Source organism: Maniola jurtina, chromosome 25 (genome assembly GCF_905333055.1).
Source record: "Maniola jurtina chromosome 25, ilManJurt1.1, whole genome shotgun sequence".
Lineage (NCBI taxonomy): Eukaryota > Metazoa > Arthropoda > Insecta > Lepidoptera > Nymphalidae > Maniola > Maniola jurtina.
Genome location: NC_060053.1, coordinates 5,316,588 through 5,342,552, shown reverse-complemented (window position 1 = coordinate 5,342,552; position 25,965 = coordinate 5,316,588). Strand labels below are relative to the sequence as shown.

The following is a 25,965-nucleotide window of genomic DNA, read 5'->3' as shown; positions in this document are numbered from 1 at the left end:
GAGTGGTTTTTGGAAGATCGTATCCTCCTAAAATTGTACTAACCAATGTTGAAGTAAAGGCATCTCCACTCAAAAGATTGTCAACGGTTGAAGAAAGTGAATTGTATAGATTGAAGCTACCCAAGTTTTATAATGGGAGTAAAATGCATATGCCCACAGGAGAGAGGCTATTTTGGGTTTGTTTTTGTTAAGGTGGATGCGACGGGTCTGCCCGCGAAATTCAAATTTAATTTGGTTTTTCGCAATTTGTAAACTAATACGACAAAGTAGGCTTATGGCAGCGTCATCCTCACAGGTTTATATAAAAATCTTTACTTGAAAGGGTCCAGTTTAAGAAAATTAGCTCTAGTATCGACTAATTTGTGAGTTATAGTCGATACTAGAGCTAATTTCTTAAACTGGATCCTTCTGTGATAAATCTGTGATGATACTGCCATTGGCGCAATGAAAGTGCCATAAGCCTACTTTGTCATATTAGTGTACAAATTGCGAAAACCAAATTAAATTTGAATTTCTCGCGCAGACCCGTCTCATGCCCCTTAATGTATCTATTGCTGGATGTTGTACTTATGTATAGTTAGTAAATATATTTAAACAACTCAAGTGCTAGTTGTAGTCACGTCCTGTCTATAAATATCTAGGTATTTTCTTCCTTCTGACCGGTTTCCGCACTTAAACGTTTCCGTTTGTGGTGCTTGTATCGAATATGTTATACTAGGATACGTGATGCCCGCGACTTCGTCCGTGTGGATTTAGTAGGTTTTTTTTAATCCCGTTGGAACTAAGTATTTGCTTTTCCGAGATAAAAAGTATTTTTGCCTAATCAATTTCCGTTACGCAAGTTTCGTATAAATCAGTTAAACGGTTCGCATCTATCTATCCTAGGGATTGCAATCCGGCATCATTTTCAGTCCGGCCGGATCCGTCCGGGTTCACATCGATCCGGCCGGAGCAGGCCGGATCCGGTCGGCTTGATCAAATCAGGATAGTTTTCACTTTTTGGTTCAAAATGAACTGTTACTAAGTTAATCGAGTGAAAACATGTATTTAATATAGATATTTTATAAAAAAATATTTACTTACATTTGAAAATGCTAACAAACAAGGCTTATATTTATGTTATGACAGATACCAAGTATTTATTCATCCAAGAAGATACCATCATGATTTGATGAATCTGTCTAATGAATGGCACGGCACAATTATCACAAAAATGAGTTTTATTATAACTACTTCTCTTTATATTAGTTTTATCAACTTACGATAAATAATTATTTTATGTAGAATTTTAAGTAATAATTGTCTTAGTATTCATTGCATATCATAAACAAGTGTAAATTAAAAATTTTCAACACCCCCGACAAATCATTTTCAAATAAATAATTATGTATATCTAGGCAACGTCCATCTTGACAGCTTGATATTTGTCAATTGACACGAATATTACGAACCTAAGGGTTATCTAACCTTCTTTTCTATAAGAAAACTAGAAAATAGCTGATAACTTTTAAACGGCTGAACCAATTTTTTTGGATTATAGCTAAGAACACTCTCGATCAAGCCACCTTTCAAACAAAAAAAAGTAAATTAAAATCGGTTCATTCGTTTAGGCGCTACGATGCCACAGACAGATACACAGATACACAGATACACAGACACACAGATACACAGATACACACGTCAAACTTATAACACCCCTCTTTTTGGGTCGGGGGTTAAAAAATCAATTTTGATTTTGAAAAAGGGATCGTAGAAAACAAATAGTGTTAATTGTGTCATCTATTAGTCTACTTCTAATAGAGCTGCAAATATAACCTGCGGCCGAAAAGGCCCTTTTTAAGATTTAAAGTACCTACTCATGCAACAGCTCTATATTTTGCTAAAATTGCTAGCACCGGATCCGGTCGCAGGATCCGGTATATTGGTACCGGATCCGGTAAACGTTTAATGATACCGGATCCGCCGGGTTACTCAGCCCGCGGATCCGTTTTTCCGATATGCAGAAACAAAATCCGAAGATTAGCCCGTTCAAACAGACAGACAAAAAATTTAAAAACGTGTGATTCAGTTGGTACAGTTCATATAACCCTACGAGCTTAATATGAGGTAGTTATTTCGAAATTACAGACAGATAGATACATTTTATTTATTAGTATAGTTATAGATAGTATAAATCACACAGTAGTGAAACCAGTGAACTTGAAGGCACTACATAAATATTTTATTCGAATAAATCACAATTACAAGTAGGTAGATACATAAATTATTATTTACACAGGTTACAAAACTAAGCCACCATCTAATCCACCACACCTACATCAGCCTAATTTTTTTTTTGTCAGTATAATATCGTCACAGCATCACATGTGTGCGCATATCTACGTTGTTTTCAGGGGTTCCGTACCCGAAGTTTGCCAAAAACGTACGCTAAGAACTGTCACTCGTCTGCGCTTGCCCTAAGATCTGGTTAAAAATAATTCCTATTCCTTTCAGCTCGGCGAAACCCGTCCATCATCATTCGGCCCAGCTACGTACCAGGACTTCAAAGAGATCAGATCCCGTTGCCTAGCTGATGGGAGGCTGTTCGAAGACCCTGAGTTTCCAGCGGTAGAGCGCAGCTTGTTCTACAAGGAGCGGCTGGACAGAAACCTGCAATGGCTTCGACCTTCGGTAAAGAACCCCATTTATATGTTTACTAGCTTGTGCCTGCGACTTTGTCCGCATGGACTACACAAAACCCCTATTTTGTCTCCTTAGGGGGTTGAATTTTCAAAAATGCTTTCTTAGTGGATAGCGGATGTCTACGTTATAATAGATATCTGCATGCCAAACAGCCCGATCCGTCCAGTAGTTTGAGCTGTGCGTTGATAGATCAGTCAGTCAGTCAGTACCGTTGCCTGGTCGATGGGAGGCTGTTCGAAGACCCTGAGTTTCCAGCGGTAGAACGCAGCTTGTTCTACAAGGAACGGCTGGATAGAAACCTGCAATGGCTTCGACCTTCGGTAAAGAACCCCATGTATTTATTTACTAGCTTATGCCTGCGACTTTATCCTCGTGGATTACACCAAACCCCTATTTTGTCTCCTTAGAGAGTTGAATTTTCGAAAATGCTTTCTTAGTAGATAGTCGATGTCTACGTCATGATATCTGCATGCCAAACAGCCCGATCCGTCCAGTAGTTTGAGCTGTGCGTGGATAGATCAGTCAGTCAGTCAGTCCCGTTGCCTGGTTGATGGCAGGATGTTCGAAGACCCTGAGTTTCCAGCGGTAGAGGTAGCTTGTTCTACAAGGAATGGCTGGATAGAAACCTGCAATGGCTTCGACCTTCGGTAAAGAACCCCATGTATTTATTTACTAGCTTATGCCTGCGACTTTATCCTCGTGGATTACACCAAATCCCTATTTTGTCTCCTTAGGGGATTGAATTTTCAAAAATGCTTTCTTAGCGGATAGCGGATGTCTACGTTATAATAGATATCTGCATGCCAAACAGCCAGATCCGTCAAGTAGTTTGAGGTGTGCGTTGATAGATCAGTCAGTCAGTCAGTCCCGTTGCCTGGTTGATGGCAGGATGTTCGAAGACCCCGAGTTTCCAGCGGTAGAGCGCAGCTTGTTCTACAAGGAGCGGCTGGATAGAAACCTGCAATGGCTTCGACCTTCGGTGAAGAACCCCATGTATTTATTTACTAGCTTATGCCTGCGACTTTATCCTCGTGGATTACACCAAATCCCTATTTTGTCTCCTTAGGGGATTGAATTTTCAAAAATGCTTTCTTAGCGGATAGCGGATGTCTACGTTATAATAGATATCTGCATGCCAAACAGCCAGATCCGTCAAGTAGTTTGAGGTGTGCGTTGATAGATCAGTCAGTCAGTCAGTCCCGTTGCCTGGTTGATGGCAGGATGTTCGAAGACCCCGAGTTTCCAGCGGTAGAGCGCAGCTTGTTCTACAAGGAGCGGCTGGATAGAAACCTGCAATGGCTTCGACCTTCGGTAAAGAACCCCATGTATTTATTTACTAGCTTATGCCTGCGACTTTATCCTCGTGGATTACACCAAACCCCTATTTTGTCTCCTTAGAGAGTTGAATTTTCGAAAATGCTTTCTTAGTAGATAGTCGATGTCTACGTCATGATATCTGCATGCCAAACAGCCCGATCCGTCCAGTAGTTTGAGCTGTGCGTGGATAGATCAGTCAGTCAGTCAGTCCCGTTGCCTGGTTGATGGCAGGATGTTCGAAGACCCTGAGTTTCCAGCGGTAGAGGTAGCTTGTTCTACAAGGAATGGCTGGATAGAAACCTGCAATGGCTTCGACCTTCGGTAAAGAACCCCATGTATTTATTTACTAGCTTATGCCTGCGACTTTATCCTCGTGGATTACACCAAATCCCTATTTTGTCTCCTTAGGGGATTGAATTTTCAAAAATGCTTTCTTAGCGGATAGCGGATGTCTACGTTATAATAGATATCTGCATGCCAAACAGCCAGATCCGTCAAGTAGTTTGAGGTGTGCGTTGATAGATCAGTCAGTCAGTCAGTCCCGTTGCCTGGTTGATGGCAGGATGTTCGAAGACCCCGAGTTTCCAGCGGTAGAGCGCAGCTTGTTCTACAAGGAGCGGCTGGATAGAAACCTGCAATGGCTTCGACCTTCGGTAAAGAACCCCATGTATTTATTTACTAGCTTATGCCTGCGACTTTATCCTCGTGGATTACACCAAACCCCTATTTTGTCTCCTTAGAGGGTTGAATTTTCGAAAATGCTTTCTTAGTAGATAGTGGATGTCTACGTCATGATATCTGCATGCCAAACAGCCCGATCCGTCTAGTAGTTTGAGCTGTGCGTTGATAGGTCAGTCAGTCAGTCAGTCCCGTTGCCTGGTTGATGGGGGGCTGTTCGAAGACCCCGAGTTTCCAGCGGTAGAACGCAGCTTGTTCTACAAGGAACGGCTGGATAGAAACCTGCAATGGCTTCGACCTTCGGTAAAGAACCCCATTTATTTATTTACTTGTTTATGCTTCCGACTTTGTCCGCGTGGACTACACCAAAGCACTATTTTGTTTTCTTAGCGGGTTGAATTTTCAAAAATGCTTTCTTAGCGGATAGCGGATGTCTACGTCATAATAGATATCTGCATGCCAAACAGCCCGATCCGTCCAGTAGTTTGAGCTGTGCGTTGATAGAACAATCAGTCAGTCAGTCAGTCAGTACCGTTGCCTGGTTGATGGGAGGCTGTTCGAAGACCCTGAGTTTCCAGCGGTAGAGGTAACTTGTTCTACAAGGAACGGCTGGATAGAAACCTGCAATGGCTTCGACCTTCGGCAAAGAACACCGTTTATTTATTTACTTTCAATTTATGCTCGCGACTTTGCCCGCGTGGACTACACAAATTTCAAACCCCTATTTTACCCCCCTAGGGGTTAAATTATTTTCAATCCTTTCCGATTTTCCGACTGAATTCACATTATTAGTGTAGAATTTCAATTGTATTACTTGATATTGTTACAGGAAATATGCGAGGACCCGCAACTGTTCGTGGAAGGGTACAGTCGCTTCGACGTCCAACAGGGCGAGCTTGGCGACTGTTGGCTGTTGGCCGCTGTGGCCAACCTCACGCTGCACAGAAAGTGAGCTGTTTGTTTAATAATAAAACTGGCCCAAAGTTTGCACAAAAGGGGTTTGAATGTTTTAGAATGGAGCCTGGCCTGCCAAGTAGACCACCATTTTTAATTTTTCCAAAATAGCGGTCACGCTTAAAAACTGTATTTATCAATAGGCATCAATACAAACAAGTATTGAATGAGCCAAAATATTCCAGTGTCACATTTCCGAACTGTAAGCTACCAAAGACAAGCTGGTGTCATCAGTACAACAGTCTGGCCACCAGTGCAACACTGATCACATCACACTTCTGACTTCACACTTCACACTAATATTATAAAAGCGAAAGTTTGTGTGTATATGTGTGTTTGTTACTCCTTCACGCAAAAACCACTGGACGGATTTGGCTGAAATTTGGAACGGAGATATCCTGGATTAGCACATAGGCTACTTTTTATGCCGGAAAACCAAAGAGCTCCCCCGGGATTTCGAAAAAACTAAATCCACGCGGACGAAGTCGCGGGCGTCAGCTAGTAGTATATCTCGGAAATTTGATGTTGGAAGATTTTGTCTCATACAATACCTACTTGTTTATTGTGTGATACCAGCTATTGATTAACACAGGTTTTATGCGTGGCCGATATTTTGAAAAAAAAAAAAGTAAATGGTGGACAGCAGGCAGGCCAGGCTCCATACTTAAATATTCATACTCCTTTGGCCCAATTATTTATAAAACCCGTGGCATGTTGAAGCCACTACAAGAAACCTATGACAGTGATGATGATGAACCGTGCCAGTTACAAAAACGTGCGTCGTAAAATTACTCATAGATAACAGCTATGTGTAAACGTGAAGTACTTATTCATTAAATAGTATCACTCCTTTATTAACTTTGTGATACAAATGATTCAAGGTCATTATTTGTAGCACAGTCGATTATAACACTAACTTGTGCCTTATCAATGCAAAATAAACACTTGCACATTTGTATTGTTATACTTGTTAAATGATAACAGTATTGTAATAATGCCATGTGATCAATACGGAAATTGTTTCCTATTTTTATAGAAACACAACAGTGTTATAATAATGCTGTGTGATCAATTCGGAAATTGTTTCCTATATTTAAAGAAATACTAGCTGATGTCCGCGACTTCGTTCCCGTGGATATAGGTTTTTAAAAATCCTGTGGGAACTCATTGATTTTCCGGTATAAAAAGTAGCCTATGTGTTAATCTGGGGTATAATCTATCTCCATTCCAAACAGCCAAATCTGTCTAATAGTTTTTGCATGAAAGAGTAACAAATATCCATCCATACTAACTTAAAAACTGTCACATTTATAATATTAGTAGGATAGTAGGATAAAGATGTATTATTTAAATAAAACCTTTACAAGTGCTTTTGAAATGTCAATTGAATTTACCACTGGTTCAGAATGCATTTCTTACCAAAGAGAACCAGCGAAGAAAGCCATACTAATATTGTATAAAAAAAGTGTCTGTTTGTCTGTCTGCTAGCTTTTTACGGACCATCCGTTTTACCGATTTTGATGAAAGGTACAGAGTTAGCTTGCAGCCTAAGAATGGACATAGGCTACTTTATGTATCAAAAAGTCATAGAATTCCCACAGGATTTTCAAAATCGGATGAACTCGTAGGCATCATCTGTTCAGTACAGAGATTGCTTGTATCCCGGAAATGAATTTAGGGTTCATTTTATCCCCCCGAAAAATCAAAGTGTGCCTACAAGATTTTTGAGATCAAAAAAATATAGGTGGTTCCTCTGGTGCTGCAGATGTTCATGGGCGGCGGTAATCACTTGACATCAGGTGAAATGCCTGCTCGTTTGCTCACTATTTTTATTTAAAAAAAAAATATATATATAAAAACTTGAATGTTTTTTTTTTCAGGTTGTTCTTCCAAGTTGTGCCAGATGACCAAAGCTTTGACGAAGACTATGCTGGCGTTTTTCATTTTCGGTAAATATAGAATTACATACAATTAATACTATGCAGTTTTTAGGGTTCCGTACCGCAAAAGTAAAAACGGAACCCTTATAGGTTCACTTTGTTGTCTGTCTGTCCGTCCGTCCGTCCGTCGTGTCTGTCAAATAAACCTATAGGCTACTTCCCGTTGACCTAGAATCATGAAATTTGGCAGGTAAGTAAGTCTTATAGCACAAGTAAAGGAATAAATCCGAAAAAAACCGTGAATTTGTGGTTATATCGTACAAAAAAAAAATTAAAATGTGTTCACGAAAAATTTAACTCTCTAAATCACATATAGATGGAGCAGACTGTTATTAACTTGCAGAGTTCTAGATAAATGTGCTAGGTATATCTTGTACGACGGCACGGAACCCTTCGTGTGCGAGTCCGACTCTCACTTGACCGGTTTTTTCATTTTGAGATAATAACCCTAAAAATTATACATTCAATACTTATTTTTTTTAGAAAAAAAAAACATATTATTATAGAATAGAATAAATTTTTATTCAAATAAACTTTTTACAAGTGCTTTTGAATCGTCAAAATAATCTACCACTGGTTCGGAATGCCGTTCCTACCGAGAAGAACCAGCAAAAAAGTCTGAAAAATCAATTTTGATCTATTCCAGATTCTGGCAGTATGGCCGCTGGGTGGACGTGGTTATAGACGATCGTCTGCCCACGTACCGGGGAAAACTTGTCTTCCTGCATTCATCCGAAAGGAATGAGTTCTGGAGCGCACTGCTTGAGAAGGCGTATGCTAAGTAAGTGTCATTTAAAACTGCTGCACGATAATTAATAGCGTAGCTATTTAGCTATCATAGAGAAAGAGCCAGTGAGGGCCAGACCTTCGTTATTTTATAAAAGCTTACAGTGTCTGTGCATTGTCTCACACAAATAGGAACGATTAGCGACTAAGGAGTTTGAATTATCGTGGCTTTAGCTGATAACAGGTAACAAAGGTGTATAAAATCTTTCGTCAAACTATAATAATAAATTTGGACTTCGTCTGTGTTGGTGTTAGCTGGCGGGCGTGCTCTGCCTTTTTGGAGTGGTTTTTTTTTTTTGTTAAAACTGACTGGAAAGCGCTCTAAGGGGGTACCGTGCGTGTGTCGGCGAGCGCCGGCACAGACGGGGTCCATACTTGTATAGTTTAACTAACTTGTTACAAATAACTAAAAACTTGACATTGGATAATCTTTGTAAAGCCAGACGAGAGAGAAAAAAAATTTAAGTTCTCACTCGCCATTTTTGCTCTTGTGTCAACTGTCATGTCAAAAAAACGGTTTGCCCTTAGACTTTTTTTTTTCGTTTCCAATAAGTCCATCTCTGCCCTTAGAATAAGGACCAAAATCGTACTTATAATGAAACAGAACAAAAATTGCAAGTGAGAGCTTAAGATGTATGCACTATATTGTATTTAAACAATAATTAATATTGAAAACATCGATTCATAAAGGAGTTTGTAAGCTGTGACCAAAACAGAAGAACATTTTTTGGGTTTAGGTATCAGTTTGAAAATGAAGTATTTCATACATCCAAAATATGTTTTTCACAATTAATAATTATGTACGGAACCCTAAAGGAACGGGGTCCGACTCGCACTTGGCCGGTTTTTTGTGTTTTTATTGGTTATATTGTTTGTTTCAGATTGCACGGCTCATACGAGGCCCTCAAGGGTGGTTCAACTTCTGAGGCCATGGAAGACTTCACTGGGGGTGTCACTGAAATGTATGAGATGAACGAACTGCCTCCCAACTTCTATACTATTCTATTGAAGGCATATGAAAGAAACTCCCTTATGGGCTGCAGTATTGAGGTAAGAACATTGACAGACATAAAACATACAGACAGACATACATAACCTAAATATTATCACACTATTAATATTATAAAGGCGAAAGTTTGTGTGTATGTTTGTTACTCCTTCACGCAATAACTACTAGACGCATTTGGCTGAAATTTGGGACGGAGCTAGATAATATCCTGGATTAGCACATAGGCTACTCTTTATCCCGGAAAATCATAGAGTTCCTATGGGATTTCGAGAAACCTAAATCCACGCGGACAAATTTGCGGGCATCAGCTAGTACATCCTGAAACGCTATTATATGCTGCCAGACAGGGGTCTTGTAGGGACTTCCACTGCCCATAATTGCCACTTCAGCTTTGCAACCCATTGAGTTGGTCATTTACTCTAGTTCTGAGGGATCTCCTCATTTCTGATTTGATCACGCAGAGAAACTCCAAGCATTGCTCTCCATCGCCCGCTGAGTATCATTTATATTATTTACTAGATGATGCCCGCGACTTCGTCCGCGTGGATTTAAGTTTTTGAAATCCAGTGGGAACTCTTTGATTTTCCGGGATAAAAAGTAGCCTATGTGCTAATCCTGGATATTATCTATCTCCATTCCAAATTTCAGCCAAATCCGTCCAGTAGTTTTTGCGTGAAGGAGTAACAAACATACACACACACACACACACACACGCACACACACACACACACATACAAACTTTCACCTTTATAATATTAGTGTGATAACTGTTTTTTTTTTCTTCAGAGGTCATCCCAAATGCGGGCAAAGGCCTCCCTCCTTTTTCTTCCAGTAAGATGTTTAAATAATTCAGTATAATATAATTACTGTTTACAGCCAGACCCAAACATCCTGGAAGCTGAGACCCCAGTGGGTCTGATCCGGGGCCACGCGTACTCCGTGACCCGGGTCAAATACGTGGACATCGAGACCCCGGGGCGTGCGGGGAAAATCCCACTTCTACGTCTGAGGAACCCCTGGGGCAACGAGGCCGAGTGGAACGGACCATGGAGCGATAAGTTAGTCATATTACTTAATAGAATAGAATAGATTTTTATTCAAATAAACTTTTACAAGTGCTTTTGAATCGTCAAATAATTTACCACTGGTTCGGAATGCCGTTCCTACCGAGAAGAACCAGCAAGAAACTCGGCGGTTGCTCTTTTCAATTGTGCAATTTACAATAATATTCTATACTATACAAGCAATTGCAGACCCGCGCATTGCTGGAGCGAGTCAAATCCATGCTTTTTTATCATTTACATAATCTTCGATTGTGTAATATGCTTTTGCCAGGAGCATACTTTTAATGGATTTTTTAAACTTTGGTAAAGGCAAGTCTAATATTGACTGTGGAATAATAAAATAATACTAATCTATACTATACATCCTGTACACAAAATCCGTATGGTACAACGTGCAGCATGCGGTAAGCACCGCCCGCCCTCCCGCTACTACACATGCAGGAGAAGCAAGCACGTAATACACAACACCGAACACCACAAAAATCTTCTAGAACACATTCAACGTACGTTTCACTCCAACATCGAAGCACCCACTTTTTTTTCTCATCATCATTACCAACCGATACGACGTCATCATGGTAACATTTACTGATTGATAACAAGTGTAAGTTTAAAATTTATAACACCCCCGACAAGTGATGGTTACAGTAACTAGAAAAGAGCTGATAACTTTCAAACGGCTGCACCGATTTTCTTGGATTATAGCTAAGAACACTCTCGATCAAGCCACCTTTCAAACAAAAAAAAAACTAAATTCAAATCGGTTCATTAGTTTAGGAGCTATGATGCCATAGACAGATACACAGGTACACACGTCAAACTTATAACACCCCTCTTTTTGGGTTGGGGGTTAAAACAACCTTTTGAATTATGTGAAATCATCAAAAATTCTTTATGAAATCATTTTGGATTAACTTATTGTTGAATTTGTTTACAGATCACCGGAATGGCGTTTCATACCTGAATCAGAGAAGGAAGAATTAGGTCTTACTTTTGATGATGATGGGGAGTTCTGGATGGCTTTCAAAGATTTCTCCAGCCATTTCGATAGGTAAGTTGTTGTAAGATAGGTATATACTATAGGATTCATCTATGTAGCCTACATTAATTCAATTCGATTTATTCCGTCTAAGCGTTATTTATTTAGGCTGAGATTGAGATCTTAATAGCGCACTTCTCTGCTAACTTTTCACAGCATATTCATTTAAGGTGGATGCGATGGCTCTGGCCGCGAAATTCAAATTTAATTTGGTTTTTCGCAATTACTAATACGACAACGTAGGCTTATGGCATTTTAATTGCGACAATGGCAGTATCATCCTCACTGGTTTATATAAAAATCTTTATTTGAAAGGGTCAAGTTTAAAACAAATTAGTCGATACCAGAGCTAATTTCTTAAACTGGACACTTTTAAGAAAGTCATTTTAGTTAACAAATTGCGAATAATCAAATTAAATTTGAATTTCGGGCAGACCCGTCTCATGCCCCTTAATCAATTTTGACGAAAACTACAGATAGGTTGCATACTGGAGACGGAAATTAAATGAAAAGTTCGAAAATCAATAGTTCCCACGAATTTTACGGAACACTACAGTAAATAAAATCTGTCCTTCACACGTTTACGCTCGGTTATGAGTTCTGGATTCTTAAAATGTGTGTAAATTTTCAGAGTGGAGATCTGTAACTTGAACCCTGACTCCCTGGACCCAGAGGAGTGCCCTGAGGGATGCACCAAGAAGTGGGAGATGTCCGTCTTCGAGGGGGAGTGGGTCCGAAGTAAATATACCTTCTGATCCATACTACCCTACCCATCCATGCTGAACATTTTTTTTTTCTATTATTCTTGACTATGTAATAAAGTTTCTATTTAATAACTAGCGAGCCGCCCCAACTTCGCATGGGTAGCTTATTACAACTTTGATAGGGATCTTAATTTTTTTGAATTGTTATTTTCAGGAGTGACTGCAGGTGGCTGCAGGAACTATTTGGAATCCTTCTGGAAGAATCCGCAATATACTGTCACTTTGAAGGACCCCGATGAAGGCGACGACAAGTGTACTGTAGGTTATCTACCATATTGGCGCCGATTCTGTTGACTTCCTCTAAACTAAATTTAGAGTATCTGCATCTTTTTCTCTTTTAATATTGCTAAAAAAGGACGGAACATGAATTTTAGTGCACGCTACAAATTTAAACAATAAGCTTGCGACTGGCAGCTAAAGTCACGAGGTTTGACAGCTGTAAATTAAATATTTAGGTCATATGGTTATTTGAACAATACCATAACTGAATCACAGGTTTTTAAAATTTTTGTCTGTCTGTCTGTCTGTTTGAAAAGGCTAATCTTCGGAACGGCTGAACCGATTTTAACGGGATTTTCACATACAAGTAGAGGATTGACCAGGGTGTAACATAGGCTACTTTTTTAACCGACTTTCAAGAAGGGAGTTGTGTTTTTCTACCTATGTACACCGAAATCTCCGAGATTTCTGAACCGATTTGCGTAATTTTTTTTTTAATCGATAGAAGAACTTTGCGACATTATTTCATAAAAAAATAAATCCACGCGGACGAAGTCGCGGGCATCAGCTAGTTTATAATATTAGTATGATTATATTTTTCCTTGTTTCTAGATAATCGTAGCCCTGATGCAGAAGAACCGTCGCTCGCAGCGCCACCAGGGCCTGGAGTGCCTCACTATAGGCTTCGCGGTGTACCGGCTCCCGGACTACGGCCACGTGCCCAGGCCACTCGACGTTAACTTCTTCAAGTACAACGCCTCCGTGGGCCGCTCCCAAGCCTTCATCAATCTCCGAGAAGTCAGCGCCCGGTTAGTTACGGCATTAGAATTAGTAGTTCTGACATTAGTATTAGTAGTTCTGACATTAGTATTAGTAGTTCTGACATTAGTATTAGTAGTTCTGACATTAGTAGTAGTAGTTCTGACATTAGTATTAGTAGTTCTGACATTAGTATTAGTAGTCCTGACATTAGAATTAGTAGTTCTGACATTAGTATTAGTATTTCTGACATTGTATATCACAAAAATTTCTTTGACTATGCTAATCTTATCTATTAACTTTTCGACAAAGGTAATTTTGTTACTAGCTCTATGAATATAGAAGTTACATTTTGAACTCGCTATACTCGCACTTATTTTCGTTTTGAGTTCGCTGTGCTCGCACTTATTAACCCCCGACCAAAAAAGAGGGGTGTTATAAGCTTGACGTGTGTATCTGTGTATCTGTGTATCTGTCTGTGGCATCGTAGCGCCTAAACGAATGAACCGATTTTAATTTAGTTTTTTTTGTTTGAAAGGTGGCTTGATCGAGAGTGTTCTTAGCTATAATCCAAAAAAATTGGTTCAGCCGTTTAAGAGTTATCAGCTCTTATCTAGTTTTGTTGTAGAAAAGAAGGTTAACTAACCGTTAGGTTCATAATATTATGTCAATAGACAAATGTCAAGCTGTCGAGATGGACGTTGCCTAGATACATAATTATTTATTTGAAAATGATGTTTTGGAAAACTCAGATACTTTGGATAGCTATAATCCTAGAAAATCAGTTCAGCCGTTTGAAAGTTATCAGCTCTTTTCTAGTTACGGTAACCTTCACTTGTCGGGGGTGTTTTAAATTTTTAATTTACACTTGTGTTACTAGCTCTATGAATATAGAACATTTTGAGCTCGCTACACTCGCACTTATTTTCATTTTGAACTTGCTACGCTCGGACTTATTTTCGTTTTGAGTTCGCTATGCTCGAACTTATTTTAATTTTGAGCTCGCTTCGCTGGCACTTATTTTCATTTTAAGCTCGCTACGCTCAGTGAAGTACGTCAAATGTTTATAACGTCACATCTATGTTTTTATACAAGCTCACTTACTAACCGAGCGTTTTGACGTTTGATAAAAAATCGCTGAGTATTGTGAACTAGAGTGTCGGAACTCTCGGTTTGATCCTGAATCGACGATATGTCACATATTAGGTTATGGTGATGTGATATCATAGAATAATGGGGCAGGCGTCAAATGTTAGTATATTTGAAGCTACCTGCTTCAAATGTTTAGTACATTTGACGCCTGCCAGTGACGTCGAAGTTTTGTTAGAAGTCCCCTAACAGCCGTGAACTGTGTCCCTATTGTGGAGCGAGTGGTGTGAAACGTACGTTGTTTTAGGTTCAAGTTCGAGCCGGGCCAGTACGTGATAGTGCCTTCGACCTTCGAGCCCGACGAGGAGGGCGAGTTCCTGCTGCGTGTGTTCTCAGAGAAGAGCAATAACATGACGTGAGTACACATTTACTAGGGGGTACCCGAAAGGTGCTAACGGACACTTAGCCTCCGCTGTCCGTCCATATGTATGTCTGTTAGCAGGCTGTATCTCGTGAAACGTAATATGTAGAGACTTGAAAATTTCAAATATTGCGTGTTTCTATTACCGCTATAACAACATAATAAAAAAAATTAAATCGCCGCCTTAATTAATAAGTGTGATTTCTAAAAAATTGTATACTTATGTCAACGATTTCGATGTTTGAGATTAATTCTAAATATACTTTTTATTCTTTTACAGTGAAAATGACGAAGAAGTCGGTATGGGCGATGTAGATGATAGGGTAAGTTAATTTTTAACCCCCGACTCAAAAAGAGGGGTGTTATAAGTTTGACGTGTGTATCTGTGTTTCTGTCTGTGGCATCGTAGCTCCTAAACTAACGCACCGATTTTAAGCCGATTTTGCCGAGAACTAAACTTGGGACTTCCCACTTATAAAACGACGGCGCTTATCACTTATTCATATTTTATACTAATACTAGAGAATGCCTAGAGACTAGAGACTTCGTCCGCGTCGATTTAGGTTTTTAAAGATCCTGTGGGAACTGTTTGATTTTCCGAGATAAAAGTTGCCTATGTCAATTACAGGGACGCAAGCTACCTCGGTACCTTTCATACAAATCGGTTAAGCGGATTGGTTGTTAGGAATCCCGTGGGAACTCTTTGATTTTCCGGGATAAAAAATATCCTATGTCCGTCCCCGGGATAAAAAAATATCATATGTCCGTCCCCGGGATATAAGCTAACTCTGTAACAAATTTCGTCGGAATCGGTTAAACTGTTGGGCCGTGAAAAGGTAGCAGACAGACAGACCCACAGTTTATAATATTAGCATGGATTATAAATGCAAAGTATCTGTCTGTCTATGTATGTGCTAGGTTTTTCACCATTTGTTTAACAGACAGACACAATTTCGTATTTATAATTGTAGTAAGTAATATGGACGAATATAGATGTACATTTTACACTCAGGTAAAAGATATAGCACCGAACCCAGAACCAGCGGACCCAGTACGCGACTTCTTCAACCGACTAGCTGGCGCCGACGGCGAAGTCGACTGGCTGGAGTTGAAAGAGATCCTCGACTACGCTATGAGAGAAGGTAATAGAATAGAATAGAATAGGATTTATTCATTGATCCAACACTTATTAAACACAATAAAAATATTTACAAAGATAACGCCTTCAAATCTAACTTAAGATGCACTAAACGGGTCTAACCGCGAAATTCAAATTTAATTTGGTTTCTCGAAATTTGTAAACTAATACGGACAAAGTGGGGTTATGGCATTCTAATTGCGCCAATGGCAGTATCATCTCCACAGGTTTATATAAAAATCTTTACTTGAAAGAATTCCGTTTAAGAAATTAATTAGTTTATTAAATTATTAATTATTAGAATGCCCTGAGCCTGCTTTGGCGTATTAGTTTACAAATTGCGAAAAACCAAATTAATTTTGAATTTCGCGGGCAGACCCGTGTCGTTAGCCTTAACTTAAACAATGTCGATATTACGTCTCGTGCCAACGAAAAGGCCCAAACTCAGCTAATACACACGGTATAATTAAAACGCTAGCGAAAACTTAGCGTTATTATTATTATTAATACTACCTACACACAATTCAATACCAATATCCATTTGCCTTATACTTGTAGTTTTAGTAATTTAATATTTTTCAAACCCGCAATGTATGTCGTGCCAAACTCGGGCTCAATGCTCTGCCTACGATGCAGCATTGACCCCGCGGTACCTATCTAAGCAACGTTCGTTGATCTCTAGTGTCAGTCAGATGTTTTTTTTTTTAAACTTACAGGATTTTTTTCATCGCACTGCACTCGCACAAAATAGGTGTAGTAAAAAAATTATGAATAAAGATAAACTTGTTAGAAATATTTCATTAAGTATGAGAAAAATTTGGTATTATAATTTTTTTTTATTATGTAAGTAGAGCTTTTGAAGCATTCCAAGATGTTTTCCAAAATATTGCTTTAAAGTTTTTTTCTTAGTTCTATAATAAACTCAAACTTAAAGTCAGAACAGCTGCCAACTTTATACTAAAGTTTCATCAAATAGATGTGGATTCGACTAAAAATTACATTATTGTTCTACCCCTTTTGCTTTATAAGTATTTTTAATTAGGAATTATGCCTTGAAACATGTACAGTTCAGGAAAAAATTACAAATTAACATTTCATAATGAAAACTTAAGGTCCATTTTATAAACATTTTTTCCTCGACTGTATATTGATAAAAATATTAATAAAACTTTACAATATTTCTTTTTACATATTTGTGTAATTTACAAAAATGCCCATTTTGAGCTTTCAATGTGATAACTGATAACGCTTCTGTGCCATTTTAATGCTGCTTTTTTTTTAAATTTGTTTTATTGGAAACCGTCCGAAGACCAATATATATGTAAGTGATTTAGTAAAAAAATAGATATTACACTTTTAATTTCATTTTGTAAATATTTAATTTCTAGTCGTATTTTTTATTTACACAATGAGGTTTGAATATTGAAGAACTTTTTATTTGCTGATAGTGAAATTATATGTTTAATATAATATATTATTTATATAATATGGCAAAAGTAGTATAGCTCTTTATTTACAACTTGTATTGGTGTTATATAATATAATTTGCAAATTTTATTTTGATTTGTAAGTATGTAGATATTTTCGTACTCAGCTATATAGTATATCGCATTGCAAGTAAAAATATTAAAAATATTCAAAGTCCAATTACTTTTATAATTCGATTAAATTCTCGTTTATTTAGTACAAAATATTTTAAATATTAATAAAATTAAAAATAGTACAAATGGTATATATAGACCCCCTAGCACCGTGATTAACGTATTTATTAAAGTAACTTTTATCACAAGGTCGATTTATGTATGTATTTTTGTATATTTAGTCTTCGATTTACTCTTATCCAAGCGTTACGAACTTCAAGTTGGTAGAAAAATTAAATTAAGAATAGGGGAAATGTGTCAGTGATGTGTAATGAAAGATTCGCAAAAAATTTGGTGCTAAGGGGATACCTTTAATTTTAGTTCTCGTCATAACAATTAATACTATTAGAATAGTTATGTGACATAGTAATTATTGGGGTGCAGAAATGGCAATGCGTCATGGCGGGGCGTACGATGGAGGGGGAGGGGGGATAACGCAGGGAGCTCCCCCACAGGAGCAAAACTGTCTCGAGCAGCTGCTGTGTGCACTTTGCACACCCATCTGCAAGGAGATCGGCGTAGATCTGCAGACCATGCAGACGCAACAGCCACAAGAGCAAGTTCATCTCAACCAACCGCAACCACAAGGTATCGTGTTTACGAGACTTACAAAAGTTACATTTTTGTGTGAATTCCATAAATGTTTTTTTTTTGTATGCGATACGTGTGCGATTTTTTGGTTAAATTATTTTTATTTAAAAAGATAAAATTCAATATTAGACAAGAGCAAATTCATCTTAACCAACCGCAAGTCGCAACCGCGAGGTATCACACGATACCTCGCGATAACGAGATTTACAAAAGCCACATTTTTTATGTAAATCTCATAAATAGATTTTGGATTTACGTATGCGAGTTTTAAATTAATTAGAATTTATATTCAAACACATAACTAATTAAATATTTGATACACTTACTGTCATTGCAATGGTTTGTGTTCATAAAAATTACAGTTTTTGTATAAAAGTTATTAATAGATTGTTTTAATACGTTTCATCATCGATTTGATATTGAATATTATGGTCATGAATTGTTCGAGTTGCTTAAATGTGACTAAAGTTTGTTAAATTTTCACAAAATGATCATTTTGTTACTGTAAATCGGATTCATAATACACAGTTTTGTTTGATTTTCAATAATATACGAATAATACACATTTTTACATGTTACAGGAAGCGAGGCGACGATGCATGCACGAGTTTATTAGATTAAAGTCTTTTAGAGAAATGGAGGATATCTGCTTTAAAATGTCTATTTTTGTATGCATTATTATAATTTTTTCAGATTTTTCGACTATTGTGTACTACTTTTTGATTATACTTCTATAATATCTTTATTTTACTTGTAAAATAATGCTCTGCATTTGTGTATGTCTATTATAGTTTTTGTTCGCATTATTTTACATTGTATGTTATTACGGATTATTTGACTGTCTGTTCATTGATTAGAAGCTAAAATTATTAAACCAATTTATATATCGGCCGATAATTTTGGTTTCTAACCAGTGTTTACTTTTTTACTTTTGCTTAACGCCGCTACTAACCACCATACAAAATGTAAATATAATCAATACAATTTGGTAATATTTAGATTTATAAAAAGCTTCATGTCAGCACGTTTGATTGGCAATATTTCTCAAAAATGGGCATTTTAAACATTACATAACTTATGTAAATGTCATAAATTTTATTTCAGTCATTACCATAATTCACCTCCATTTCGATAAAATTTTAATTTGTGTTATTGTTTTTTTTCGGACCCCATGAGCTTAAATAAATAAGGATTTTTGCGTCAACTACAGTAAAACAGTTGTTTTATGTAACTTACAATATTTGCTTTACTATTTTGTAAGTTACATAAACATACTATCATATTTCAATTTGAAAAATAATAAATAGTTTATTTAAGCTACATGTTTTGCGGATATTACAGGTGAACATTTTTTATGCATTTTGTAACATATTTACATGCGTTACAGAACTGAAAGGCCAAGGATTCTCTAAGGACGTCTGCAGAAGCATGATTGCGATGTTGGATAAGGATAACTCGGGCGGCCTCGGGTTTGAGGAGTTCAAATCTCTTTGGATCGATTTACGCAATTGGAGGGTATGTATTTATGGATTTTACAATTTTGTTTATGAGTTTTACAATTTTAAGAAATTGACAGTACTGCTGCGTTAACATCGCCATATTATAAATGCGAAAGTGTGTCTGCTACCTTTGAATGGCTCATTCGTTTAACAGATTTTGATGAAATTTGGTACAGAGATAGATTGTATTCAGGGAAGTCGCGTGGACACAACCGGCTGAGTTGCCCACAGGATGGTCTAATTTTTTTTTTAATTCATTATCAACGTACAGAAAAAAATATATTAGGTGGGTTGTTTTGTTACATAGTGTAATTTTTTCGATTTGAAAACAGCAACTACTGAGTTTCTTGCCGGCTCGTCAGTAGAACCTGTATTGTGAACCGGTGGTAGAGTCAATGAATTAGCATTTACCCTACATGAAATTTTTTTTTTGTTTCACAGGCTGTATTCCGTTTGTACGACACGGAGGGCCGCGGCGCCATTCCTCCCCAACACTTGAGAGATGCGCTTCATTCTGCTGGATACACGGTCAACGCACACGTATTGAACGTCCTTGCTCACAGGTAAATACATTCATTATTACAGGTATAGACATCCACTACTGGACAATAGGTCTCTTGTAGGGGCTTCCACACTCTACACGTCTTGCGCCGCGCCTGAATCTAACGACTACCTGCTACTCGTCTGATGTCTTCTCAGGTCCACCTGATGGGGAGTCTTCCCACGCTGCCCTTTCTATCTAGCACCTTGGGGCCCCAATGTGATATTTAAAAAAAAAAAAGAATATTAGCCATTTGAATCATGACTAACATTCCCCTTTCCCCTCCAAGTAAGCGTAAAGCTTGTGCTAGGAGTGGGTACGACAATAGTGCAACGGGTGGGGTTTGAACCGCCGACCTTTCGGATTTCAGTCCGCTCCTATAACCGTTGAGCTATTGAGGCTTAAATTTTTTTATTTATTTGCTTAAAACACACACAACTCTGAAAAGTTAGAGGTGCGTGTCCGGAATAGGACCGCCGTCTTCCCAAATAGGATAGCCATAAGCGTTAGGTCACTGACATAGCCCAAACTATTAGCAAGCTGAAGTGGCAGTGGGCAGGCCATGCCTGTCGTAGAGGCGATGGCTGTTGGAGCCGGAAAGTCCTTGAGTGGAGACCGCGTTTAAGCAAGCGTAGTGTGGGACGCCCTCCAGCACGATGGACCGACGATATAAAGCTGCTGGCGGGAAGTAGCTGGATGAGGAAGGCTGAGGACCGGGGCGCTCTATAGGGAAGGCCTATGTCCAAGAGTGGACGTCCACAGGCTGATGATGATGATGATGAAGCGCTATGTCCTAATCTAGTTTTATTATATTTGTTTTTTATTACAGATACGGATCACACGATGGCTACATACAATTTGATGATTTCATAATGTGCGCCGTGAGACTCAAGACCATGATCGGTGAGCTACATTCAAATATTACTTCACTTCTTCTCGACCCATCGCCGGCCCACTACTGAGCACAGGTCTCCTCTCTCCACTTTAGCTAAGGCTGAGATCTATCGAGCGCACTTTGACTTTGCTCAGACTTAAGACTCTGTTAAAACGAGACAGCGTTATACCGCTGGCGTAAATCTGTCTCGTTTCAACTGAAACTTAAGTCTAAGCAAAGTCAAAGTGCACTCTTTAGATTTCAACCTAAGAGGATCCGTACTGAATAATCGGCCGGCGATAAGTTGAGATGATGATGATGATAATGATTAAATAGAAATAAAACTACAGTAGCGATAGTGAAATATTTAAAATAATTAATTAGGGTTTCATTTTGCATTTAGTAGATTTTTTATTTAAATAAAGCATTCATTTTCTTTTTAATTTTTAATTATTTCAAGTAAATAACAAGTGTAAATGAAATACAGCACTGGTTTATTTGATTCACAATAAATTGTGTAAACTTGATAAATTATGTAAAATGTGTAAAACTTAATTTATATCTGTAATAACGTAGGTAATTATTACTAATTGATTTATAAAATAGATCTCAAGTACAGTTATTTATATTTTTATTGCAGTTTATATAGCTAAAAAAAGATGGGTTTTTTTTTATTTCATCTTATCTTTAATTATTATAACTTAATTATTATTATAGTAAAAAAGTAGATAGGTAAAGTAAAAATGAAAAAAATTAAAAATATAGGTGTTATCATAGTATTTCTTGTATACCTATGTATGTAATACTTAGTTATAAATATACAATTATTATAATGAAACAGCCAACAACGAACCGCTCGAGAATCTCGAACGAGAGCAGAACCCCTGAGCGGACGGACAGACGCCCGGACATAAGTATATAACATACAGACGTATATACTATATGTATACATAAATCATTCGTTTTTATCCAATTTCCTTTAAAAAACCAATCAAAAACACATACGAAACATTCCACCATCAAGCAAAAAAATAACAATTTTTAATTATTTTTTTGTAATGTAAGCAAAAAATTCACGGTTTTCAGATTTTTCGTTTTATTTGCGCTAGAACTAAAACCTGCCAAATTTATGATTCTCGGTCAACGAGAAGTACCCTTTAAGTTTCTTGACAGACAGACAACAGAGTGATGCTATAAGGGTTCCGTTTTTCCTTTTAACGTACGGAACCCTAAAAGAATAACAAACCGTATATATTATGTACTAGCTGATGCCCGCAGCTTCGCCCGCGTGGATTGGTCAGATCCCCTGCAGCATCAGGATTGAGGAGTTGGACTCCAAATTTTTTATGAAACAATGTCGCAAAGTTCCTCTATCGATTAAAAAAGAAATGACGCAAATCAGTTCAGAAATCTCGGAGATTTCGGTGTACATAGGTAGAAAAACACAACTCCCTTTTTGAAAGTCGGTTATAAAAGTAGCCTATGTTACGCCCTGGTCAATCCTCTACTTGCCTGTGAAAGTCCCGTCAAAATCGGTTCAGCCGTTCCAAAGATTAGCCTTTTCAAACAGACAGACAGACAAAAGTTTTAAAAACGTGTGATTCAGTTAAGGTATCGTTCAAATAACCCTATGAGCTTAATATGAGGTAGTTATTTCGAAATTACAGACAGACACTCCAATTTTATTTATTAGTATAGATTTATAATTCTTATGATATTTTTACTCACACTTCAAGGAAATTTCTATACTTATATTTTTTTTTTAAAACCGTATATTTTATAATCGAAGTGTAAAAATAATAAATTATTATGTTAAAATATCATAACATGACCTCAAAAACCCCTTAATTAAGGTATGGTTCCATAGTTGTATATCTCTCAGAGTGAGAACTCTGCATTGTATTCCTCATTACTGAAGGTCGTGACCCCTTTCCATAATTCACATGATAAGTGGTTTAAATCCCATTTTTTGAAGATACTACATGATCATAAGATACTACAAATTGGATAAAATCGATTCACTTCGCACTAAGGCTTGAAGGTATGCTGAAATTATATTTCGAAACATTTCACCCGCGGCTATTAGCTTTATCAGCTGACAAAAGCGCTGGCTCATTTTTACACAAAGAATCAGCCTGGCTGTAGACAGCCACGCTGATTTTCACGCTAGAGCGTGGAAATGCAGCTAGTATTCTGGACACCATTCCAAGCAGGCATGATTCGTACAGTAATTAGATAAGGTCTTAAAGTTTTACTGTAACATATTAAATTTTTTTAATGTTTAATTTAAATATTAAAAGTATTACCTACAAGCCTTTTTCACATAGTATTGTTTGCAAGGATACTAAAAAAATGTTATGAATTATGATGAAAAAAAAAACCACTACATATAGCTAAAATTCGATTTTTTTTATTTATTAAATTACAATCACTTAAAAACATCGTTTGCAGACAATAAATATCACTGAACATCAATTTATATTATAGCTATTTGCAAGTATCTTCACTATTATTGCCAGATTTAATATAAATTATAACTTCGAAATTCCAAAAAACTTAAATACCATGCAAATAGCTACAAAAATTGCACCTAATCGCTTACTAACCGTGCATACGCACCAAAAAATTATATTTTTTTTAATATTTTTTTTTTCAAAATTTTCCAGATACCTTCAAGGGTCGGTCATCGGGGGGTGACTTCGCCACGTTTTCCCTCGACGAATGGCTGAATCGCACAGTGTACTCTTAAGATATACGACTGTATAATATGCCTTGTCACTATCAAAATAAAGTCTATTATTGATCGATTTTGTTGTACTTTGAGGGTAGTTGAATATTTTTTTCTTTAACTGTTGTAAATTTTTAGGGTTGTGACATTATTATGTAATAAATTAAATAAAATATACTTACAGCAGACAATATAGGCATACGAAATCATAAAGATTCTTGAGAAAGAATCATTAACATCATTTAAGTATGAAACAAAATCTACTCATCATGCTAACTAATCAAATAAAATTTGAAATTGAAAAGTGTATGTCACTAACAGTGTTTCTTTAATTATATACTTACCAGTAATATTTTTTAAAGTTTTTTTTTTAATAATTCATAAAAAGTTTTAATTAATTTTAGTTTAAAAATAAATAATGGGATATAATATGGAAATAACGCTAGATCCTTAATTCCTATGGAAATTGAGGAGATCCACCATTACATAGTACCTAAACCATTTTTTTTCAAGATTACCTATTAAACCTAAAACAATACTAAAGGATATCTTTACTACGTATTTTTCTTCGTTGTACTATAAAGTACTTTTTTATTCAACTACCCTCATTTTAAGTCTACAATTTTAGCACTTTAAATCGCCAAATATAATCATTATATTATTCCGATTTTCAATAATATTTTGTAGAGATTTTTACGTCACAAATCATTATTCTATTATATTTCGGTGTCGTGGTTTTATCTTTTTTAAAACGATTACGGGTATGTTCATTGTAATTTACAAAAATCCTATAAATTTCAGTTTTTTTCATTTTCATTTGATGTTGTAATTTTCTATTTAATAATAACTAATTAATATTCCTAATATTAAAATGCCTTAAGTCGTCCATATAACAGAGTAAAATGTAATAAACATAAGGAATAGCAGTATTTTTGTATCCACCGATTTTTCATTCCAGTTATAACCAGAATTAACCAGATTTAGACATCGAGTATGTAGTCAATACAGCTATTATGTTCTTAGTTATTGGTCTAATATTAGACCACAAAGCCACAAATAAAACTAGGTCAACATTTCAGACCCATGTTAGGCTAAAGACCAATTTCGGTCATTGGCTAATTTTGACCTGTACAAATATACAGTACCAGAATGTGCCCACTTTATAATCACAAGGGGCCAACTATCGGCCACTTTGGGCGGATATAACTTGAATTTAGACCACTAGGAACTAATATTATTATAATTCCCGACATAACTATCATTTTGGATCCAATTTAGAACTATCTACGAGAACTTATTTGTGTAAAAGGAGATTGGCGAATTACATAGCTTCAGACCCAAACTTACAAAACCGTGAGCCTCAAGCCCACGTTCACGAATCAAACTTTTCATGCTTGTTCTAGTAAACCAGTCTAACAAAAAACTTCATCAAAGTCTATCAAATAAAGTTGGGAGAATAAAGATATTCACTTGTATTACCATGTAACGGTTATTTATAATGTGCACTTGTGAATAATTATATTTTTGATCCCCATCTTTTAAAAGAAAAATACTCTGAAAAATATTATTAAAATCAAATGATTTCTGAATCCGAACGGTTTTTAAAAATGCTGGGTCTAAATTCGCCAACCTCCTTTAAGATTACCAGTTTTTTTTTAAATTTATGCATTCATGCATGCATGCGTCTAAGAAATGTAAAGATTATAAATTATAACCTATACTAAATAACAATTTTTTTTTTTGGATAGGCAAAGATCCAAAAAGAAACTCCGAAACTATTTAATTTAATGCGGTTCTACTCGTTTTTTTATGCTATGTACTCGATGATAGTAAAAAAAAATAGTCGAGGATCGTCTCTTTAGTTACTGTGCGATTAAAGCTAGGTGCTTAGATATGTATACAGAGCTGATAAAAAATCGAATATTCTATTGAAATAAATATATATTTGTATGTTAAGCGCTAAGTTGCGTCGACAATGCATTTTTTATTATTTTTTTTATTATTGCAAGTATTTATGAATGTAAGTTATATGACAATTTTAATTTTTTTTTTATATCCCATGTGAGATCTGAAATAAATAATGTTATAATTTTATGCTTTTCGTTTTATTTAACTTCCCAATGCTTTTATCGGCGAAGATTACAATCCTCACTTGATAAAGAACTTGTCTCCTTTTTCCTTTAAAAAGGAGCCAAGTTCTTTATCAAGTCTCCGTTCCGTTTTGCTGTAAATT

The 25,965-nt window shown here is 36.7% G+C and overlaps 1 protein-coding gene across 6 annotated transcripts in view; it reads left to right on the top strand.

The window, feature by feature from the left end:
• Positions 1 to 25,826, top strand: part of LOC123878161 (calpain-B-like) — a 44,968-nt gene extending 19,142 nt beyond the window's left edge. For 3 of the 6 annotated variants that reach the window (XM_045925258.1, XM_045925260.1, XM_045925262.1), the window contains 18 exons: positions 2,494 to 2,670; positions 5,507 to 5,625; positions 7,512 to 7,580; positions 8,218 to 8,352; positions 9,239 to 9,407; positions 10,243 to 10,424; positions 11,368 to 11,481; positions 12,101 to 12,207; positions 12,388 to 12,491; positions 13,065 to 13,261; positions 14,608 to 14,715; positions 15,002 to 15,044; positions 15,734 to 15,863; positions 17,884 to 18,087; positions 19,478 to 19,605; positions 20,031 to 20,152; positions 20,960 to 21,033; positions 23,671 to 25,826. In XM_045925258.1, the coding sequence (XP_045781214.1) occupies positions 2,494 to 2,670; positions 5,507 to 5,625; positions 7,512 to 7,580; positions 8,218 to 8,352; positions 9,239 to 9,407; positions 10,243 to 10,424; positions 11,368 to 11,481; positions 12,101 to 12,207; positions 12,388 to 12,491; positions 13,065 to 13,261; positions 14,608 to 14,715; positions 15,002 to 15,044; positions 15,734 to 15,863; positions 17,884 to 18,087; positions 19,478 to 19,605; positions 20,031 to 20,152; positions 20,960 to 21,033; positions 23,671 to 23,753 (2,265 nt within the window). In that variant the 3' untranslated portion in view covers positions 23,754 to 25,826. Of the gene's footprint in view, positions 1 to 2,493; positions 2,671 to 5,506; positions 5,626 to 7,511; positions 7,581 to 8,217; positions 8,353 to 9,238; positions 9,408 to 10,242; positions 10,425 to 11,367; positions 11,482 to 12,100; positions 12,208 to 12,387; positions 12,492 to 13,064; positions 13,262 to 14,607; positions 14,716 to 15,001; positions 15,045 to 15,733; positions 15,864 to 17,883; positions 18,088 to 19,477; positions 19,606 to 20,030; positions 20,153 to 20,959; positions 21,034 to 21,845; positions 21,919 to 23,670 lie in introns of all 6 variants that reach the window. The other 3 variants (XM_045925263.1, XM_045925264.1, XM_045925259.1) reach the window with 2 other exon arrangements.
• Positions 25,827 to 25,965: the final 139 nt, after the last annotated feature.